General features: G+C 31.3%; 1 protein-coding gene across 1 annotated transcript; it reads right to left on the bottom strand.

The window, feature by feature from the left end:
• Positions 2,528 to 6,748, bottom strand: LOC107626446. The gene is made up of 6 exons (XM_016329326.2): positions 5,955 to 6,748; positions 4,801 to 5,366; positions 4,479 to 4,579; positions 4,272 to 4,338; positions 4,095 to 4,189; positions 2,528 to 2,876 (listed from the first exon to the last, which is right to left on the bottom strand). The coding sequence occupies exons 1-5, from the start codon at positions 6,682 to 6,684 to the stop codon at positions 4,148 to 4,150; spliced, it is 1,506 nt and encodes a 501-aa protein (XP_016184812.1). The 5' UTR covers positions 6,685 to 6,748; the 3' UTR covers positions 2,528 to 2,876; positions 4,095 to 4,147.

The following is a 7,757-nucleotide window of genomic DNA, read 5'->3' as shown; positions in this document are numbered from 1 at the left end:
TGAATGAGATTTTACGAAAAGATTTTTTAAGTGATTTAAAAAAAATTAAAAAATAAAAGTAATTTTTATGAGTTTAATTTTGATATATTAATAGTGTAAAATATTTTTACATAATCATGTAACATTCGTTCTTTAAGATGACTATTTAGGCATGAAACATGAAACATGATTATTTTCACTTATGTAACATTATATAATTGGATGTACGCGTAAAACTATTTTACGCTCACAGTACATCAATTCATCTTATAGATTTTACGAAAAGATTTTTTAAGTGATTTAAAAAAAATTAAAAAATAAAAGTAATTTTTATGAGTTTAATTTTGATATATTAATAGTGTAAAATATTTTTACATAATCATGTAACATTCGTTCTTTAAGATGACTATTTAGGCGATCAATATGAAACATGATTATTTTCACTTATGTAACATTATATAATTGGATGTACGCGTAAAACTATTTTACGCTCACAGTACATCAAAATTAAATTCATCTTATATTTAGAATATAAAATATCTTTTTATCTAACAATTATATTTAAGTATAACAATATAAAAATACTTTTATTTGCTTATTATGTTAAAAACATCATTTTTAAGTAAAAAAAGAAAAAAACTTTTAAAAAAGATTCAATTATAATTTCTAATTATTTTTATTTTTTTGTATTTTTATTTTTACTACAAAATTTTTTTCAAACACACTAAAAAATAAAAAATAATTTTTTTTTAAAAAAAAAATTCTTTTTCTAACAACAAAATAGTACTCGAACAAATACTTGATATAAAATACACATTCAACTATTAAACCTCACTTTTGTTTTATTTGGTGCAATGCATATATAACATTAAAACGCTATAAATCCACAAAAAAATAAAAAATATCTTTGAGTCCTTCACCAAAAAATAAAAAATAAAAAATCTTTGAGTCTATAAATCCACAAAGTTGAAATTAATTTCATCAATTTTATTTGAAAATCATTAATAACTAAATAAAAAATAAAACTTAAATTTGAGGTCATACACACTAGGGGTGATCTCAATCTATGGTACATTGGTACTAGATCCAAATTAAAGTCGCGAGTAGTTGGATCAATAGGAAGAAATTTTTTGAAACCAACTGTTAAAATCCAAGTAGATTTGACTTATATCATTATAATATAAAATATATTAACTAAACTAATGACAATAATAATTGTAGTATAATAATCTTTTCAATCTCAAGAAATCCTCAACATTTGGATTACGTCTTTACATTTTTCATTTTCATTATTGATAACTTTTTAAGTAAATTGCAAAGTAATCCTTGAAATTAACCACTTGTATTAAAAAATTTCATAAAATTCATAACCTTCCATATTAAATTAGACGAAACGACATTGTTTTAATTTTGGTTCTAAATGTTTGAAGTTTGAAAAAGCAACGTTATTTTAGTCTTAATGAACTACAAAACGTCTTAACTCACACATAAAAATGTATGATTGTTAAGGTTAAACGACATTATTTTACGATGTTATTTCATATAGTTTAAAAGGTAAGTGTCAGATTACTCACGGTATAAGAATTAACTTGAAGAAAAGAGTATAAAAAAATTAAGGTAAATTATACGGTAAAAATATAAGTTTACAGATTTTTCTTTTTATGGGATAAAAGAGAGATTAAAAAAAGTAGGATCTACACTTTGAATTGCTATAAAATAATAAAAAATAATTATAAAAAAAATTATTTTCTCTTTCTATATCACTTTAATCTGTATAGTAGTGTCCCAAAAACTAATATAGTATAATTCTTTTAATCTTGTGACTATTTATGGTATAATTGGAATTTAGAAGTCTTTTTTAGTACAAACGCTAATATCGAAAACTACTTTGAAGCTTAACTCTTTTGATTATAAGTGTAATTTTATTGATTTTAGAATATAAGAATAAGATAAGATGTAATTTTATTTCCCTTCTTGAAGGAATCAGTCAATCAGTAGAGACCAAAGGTTGTTAATGGAAGAATTTAAAAAAAAAACGAAAGAAAATGGGAGAAATTAAAATAGGGAGATGAGAAACGATCGAGTTTAATTTGGTAATGAAGCTAAGTCAGTGAATTTCAAAATGCCTGAATGCAATAATAGCCACACCAATTAGTCAATTACTACTATTACTCCATAGGGAATAGAGATGATTTAGTATATATTACCTTTTTCTTAGTGACATTTACATTTAAGTGGGAAAATATTTCTTGAAAAATGNCTCTTGTAATATTTTCTTAAAAGCAATATATAAATAGTTTAATAACAAGTCATTGAAATTATTATATTACGATTTTAAAAACTTAGTTATATAAACTTATAATACATTGGCCCCCTCCTATATGAATTTACTACCCCCATAATGAATATTGGCATTAATCATGCAAATAACTATAAAATTCACAGCAAAATCCTATCAAATTCAGCCAAATAGATGAAAATCAACATTAATAAAAGGGTAAGTAATGATCACCAATGTCTCAATGCATAACAATTAACAAATATGTAATCAACAAAAAAAGTTATCGCATAGGACAATAATATCAAGTTGGTCCAATCAGGCCATAAAAGACATACTGAAAGCATAATCAATAGTTCTGATTCTATTATATGGACATTGCAATGGATTTGTATGTACACCACCCCAATAGTTGTTACTTATATATATATATATCAACAAAATGTTATTGATAACTAGATTCGATGTTTGCATTCTCTTGCACATTATAAAACCTGGTGTTTGAATGTTACCAACTATGTAAACACAAGCATGTTAGATTGGTGGGACAAAATGCAAAATAGAGGTGAAGACAACTAGAGATGGTTCCAAAGGATCTGCTGCTGCAAAAGAACATGTCCTGCAAATAAAAGAGCAAACAAAAGGGCTAAGGTGAAGTCAATGCAATGAAATAAATATTTAGCTCATTCACCAGATAAATGGATTCAAGAGGAATCACTAATGGATAGATAAATTCTATCATATAGTTCACAGATTATAAGACTGCTTATTACACTGGTGAACCACTTTTTTTGCTTCATTATTTCAAAACTACAAAAGAAAGAGTTTAGAAATCAGAGGTACAAGTTTAGAAATGCAAACTAGAAACAAAGTTCTAGGTGGGAGCTATTTGATGCCTTCTACAATTAGAGAATACAGGAAATGCAGAGCAGTGAACTCAATTTTAAAGGGAACAATGGTAATCAATATAATGTTCCTAATACTTACAATCATGCAAAATAAGCAGCTAATGTTTATTCTCAATTAAGCAGATGGGCATGTACAATTAAGCCAGTAATGTTTTTCACTATTAGCTTTGGCCATGCCATGCACATTGAATGGCTACGACGAAAGATGACTTTCCATCACTCATATTAAAGACTTTACAAACAAATAAATTAATTAATAATGAAGCTAGATGTGGGTGATGCAGGTGCTTTGCTTAGGGATACAGGAAAGTTGGTTTAGAAGCACTTGTAATTCAGGGAACCATTACACAATAAAGATTTAATATCTAGCATTAGGTGAAGTTTTTTGATAAGATATCAATGCTTTTATATATGACCAATGTTAAGGCCTAATTCATTTCAACAAGCACATGATGAAATGTTCCTCTTAGTGTTTCACAGTTTCACCTAAGTTTAATCAGTTAATTGTGGAACGTGATAAATTATTATCGCCATAATGGGGACTAGTGTTTTATCTCTAAAATAGAGATAGCTATATCTGATCTGAAACTCTCTTGCTCAACTCTATCATATCATATAGTAGATGGCAGCGACTGACATCAATTATTATAAATTATTCAATTAAACCTATTAATCATGCAACATGAGAAAAGAAGGGAATTATAGATAAGCTTAGCTTGTGGGAAGAGAGGTCTATTCATCATGTCAACTAATTAAGAGTGATTTTATACAACAACAAACAGTATGTTCTATCTTTTAGCCAAGCTACAGACAAAACCAATTCTTTCTTCAAAAAAATTCAGGTTCAAACAATTAAGAGTGAGCCTTAAAAGAAATAACCTTAAGAACTGCAGATATACAATTTAGAGGACAACTGCAAAGAAACATACCTCCCTAAGACATCTGCATGCTCAAAAAATTCATCTGCATCAGTATTTACTATTCAGTACCGCATCATATTTCTCCACTTGTCCTTCAGATCAATCTGACAAAACCATTGGAGTTGTACTAAATGCTTACATCAAGAAAGAAACAAGGCAAAGCACTTTGGGGAATATATTACATACTGCTTTTCTATCTTCAAATATGTTCCTGTAAAGACTCAGAATTGCTTTCCAGTTTCCTGAGCCAAACCTGTACAAGAAAATATGGTCAATAATGGAAACACAAAACCATTAACTAAATTGAATAGTTTTCAATTTCAAGTAAAACTAACAACCAAGACAGTTCACCCTGAAACCTTTTTATTTGACTAGTTTAAAAATAGCACATACTTTTCCACACCAATTCTTAGTGCATCCTCTTCCATTGGAGACCATCTTCTTTTCTTCCTTCTTAGTTGCACTCCAGTGGGATTACCTTTTGAATTATCCCTCTGCAATGATAAAAAAATAACTAATATACCAATGCAAAGATACAAAGAAGTACAAAGTGAATGCATAGACCAAGCTTATTGTTAAAAAAGAGTCCTTGATGCTCCACATTTGCATAACCCAAAGTACATTTTTTCCTTAATTGAAAAAAGTTACCTTGAAATAGATACCACCCTCAAGATCTATGCTCCCAGATTAAAATAGTTGATAAAAACATTATTACCTTATACCTACGAGGAGTACTGTTCTGCTCCATCAAATTGGGGCTTTCATGAGCAGTGCTGTTCTGCTCCATCAAATTGGGGATTTCATGAGCAGTGCTGTTTTGCTCCATCAAATTGGGGATTTCATGAGCAGTGCTGTTTTGCTCCATCAAATTGGGGCTTTCATGAGCAGTGCTGTTCTCCTCCATTAAATTGGAACATTGAACTTGAACTCTACTATGATGAACAGAAGACTTCTTCTCATGATCGGCATCGTTAGGTTGAAAAAGAACAATAGCCCTGGAAGTATTTAAGTTGGGCATATCTACATCCCCACTCATGTTTTCCATGAGTCCTTCTTGATTTTTACCTTTCTGTGCAAGTTTCAATCCAACAGCATCAGATACATTCAATGCCTCAGGAAGAGATTCCTCAGCTACTTTAACTTCAGCACTAAACTTGGTACCATTTTTGCTCCCTGAATGTTCTGTTCCCAATTCCTCAGCAATAGATTTATTAACTCCTCTATGGCATCTAAGAAATGCAGGGAGCTTGCGTTGAAGTTGAGGATCACCTTTCTGGCTTGCTAATGAGGACATAGTATAATACACGTGTAAATAACAAAGAATAGGAGTAGGATAGCAACTCATTAGCAGAATTATAAATTGTATCAGTTGTCACTTGTTTTCAATAATGAGCAAACCCATCATTTGCTAAAAGAAAATTCAAACTTAAACTGACCATGCTTGAAAAGAGTCCTCTGGTATGTGGAAAGCAAGAGCAAAAGGTAAAAGCATAAACCAAGTAAAGGAAGCATTTTTTCCCATTCACATTTCACATTTAGTAACTTAGTACTTCAGCCAATAAGCAAAAGTGGAAATAGCATGTGGCTAAATTATTATTTCTAGAGTACTAATTAACCATGCATAACCTTAGTTAAACAAGCAATGAAAAAACAAATAACATATACTTTTTAGAAACTCTTGTTATTAGAGACTCAAAACTCGATAGGGTTAACACTATCCAGCACCAAAATTTGAACTTGAAACACCAAAACATCTAACACTATTGTGCATTGTACACTAATAACCAAAAGACAGAAAATTTGTAAGCAACACATGCAAGACAAAAAAGGAAAGACCATTAACATCAAAATCCACCAAATAGAACATACCTTTTTCCCCCTTTGCAGGCTCCTGGGTTCCATCAACAGAACCTTCAGCTCTCTCTTCCAACTGTTCCTTCCCCTCATGTCCACCATTCAACCCCACACCCTCCATCAACAAAACCCTACTTGCCGATTCTTTCTTCATGCCCTTAAATGTCATTTCCGCTAACGTGTCAAGAAAACAAGGCCCCATTGTTTCCCAAACTTTCTGCAGATAAACCCTAACCGCGGAAAACGCATCGTATCGCGTATTCAACTTCGCCAACCTCTGATAAATCTCGGTGTCAACAACTGCAGCCTCGATGTTCTCCATCCACTGTGCAAGCTCGTAAGAGAACAGCTTGCTCCGGCTATGTTCCAATTTCAGCACGCGCCCAAACCAGATACGCGCCATGGCGGCTAAGTACTCCTTGCTGGGAACGCCGTCGGAGGTGGCGGAGAGGTACTTGACTGTGCATTCGACGGCGATGGCGCAGTAGGCTGTGCGCATGAAATCGAGGAGCGGAACGGCGTCGTTTCCGTCAATGGCTTCGATTTCCTCGAGTACCTCAAGAGCCTCTTCGGTGATTGAGGCATTGGTGATTTCGGATTGGAGGATGCGGAGGAGGAGGGTTTTCTTAAGTTTGTTATCGGGTTTGGAGAGGTTAAGGGACTTAAGGAAGTCGGCGACGACGGAGTTGGGGGCGGAACTCCGGAGTTGGAATTCCGCAAGCCACCGCGAAATGTCGGGGTCCATTTGGATTTGTAATACCAAAAAAGTTTTGATCTTTGTTTAAGTAAATTTGGGGAAGAACGAGTAAATTTGAGGAAGAACAAGACAATTACGGCTTGGTTTTTACTCGCTAGTAGTAACCCCAGCTTGTTAAGTACGTCAGTGAAAAAAAAAAGGATAAGCTTTTCCCAAAAATGCTAATTGTCATTTTTTATTTTTTATTCACTAATTTAGGATAATATTTAGGTAAAAATTTATGTGCGGTCAACTTGAGTAAAATTGATAATTGAAAATGTTAAATTATTTAAATAATTTGACTAAATTTTTATTTAACAGCTTTCAGTTATCAACTTTACCTAAAGGTGAAGTTAACTACACCTAAATTTCTCTCTAATATTTAACTAACTTGGCTTAATTCAATAGTTAATTCACCCGTTAAACGGTTCGAATCTTATACCGTGTATTTAGTAAATTATTGACTATCGACATATCGTTAAATAGAATTTAAATTGACCTAGTGAGTATCATGAAAAATAAAAAAAAAAAGAGTAAAGTATCATTTTTGTCCTTAACGTTTGGGGTAAGTCCTATTTGTGTTCCTAACGTTTAAATCGTCCTATTTGTATCCTTAACGTTTATAAAAGTGATTCAATGTTATCATGCTATCAATTATACTAACAAATCAGATTATATTCTCACTTGAATGTATTTATTCTCAATTAGGTCTCACTTGGATATGGTCGATTTTAATATTATACCCACTATTTGTGTTTAAATTCAATTATGTCCTTAGAAAAGTGAATTATGTAAATATTGTAGGAATTAGTTTCAACATTTGAAGAGTTATTTTTCGGAGTAGATCATCGATTCTATCCCAGACATTTGTATTCTAACTTCAAGAATATATTTTTAAAACTCAAACTAAAGCGCTCATGATGTGTAATTGACGGCAAGATAACATTGAATCACTTTTACAAACGTTAGGAATACAAATAGGACGATTTAAACGTTAGGCACACAAATAGGATTTACCCCAAACGTTGGGACAAAAACGATACTTTACTCTAAAAAAATAATATAAAATATTTTATAAAATC

This window comes from Arachis ipaensis, chromosome B02 (assembly GCF_000816755.2).
Source record: "Arachis ipaensis cultivar K30076 chromosome B02, Araip1.1, whole genome shotgun sequence".
NCBI classification, from domain to species: domain Eukaryota; kingdom Viridiplantae; phylum Streptophyta; class Magnoliopsida; order Fabales; family Fabaceae; genus Arachis; species Arachis ipaensis.
Note: the sequence above shows the minus strand (reverse complement) of the source record. Positions and strands in the feature narration are given on the sequence as shown.

Bases quoted from the DNA above. Each gene is read 5' to 3' on its own strand.
- LOC107626446 (XM_016329326.2), bottom strand. From the start codon at position 6,684: ATGGACCCCGACATTTCGCGGTGGCTTGCGGAATTCCAACTCCGGAGT. The intron at 5,367-5,954 runs GTATGTTCTATT...TGTCCTCATTAG, and splicing joins GCCTGCAAAGGGGGAAAAAG to CAAGCCAGAAAGGTGATCCT. The intron at 4,580-4,800 runs GTAATAATGTTT...TTATCATTGCAG, and splicing joins GTACTCCTCGTAGGTATAAG to AGGGATAATTCAAAAGGTAA.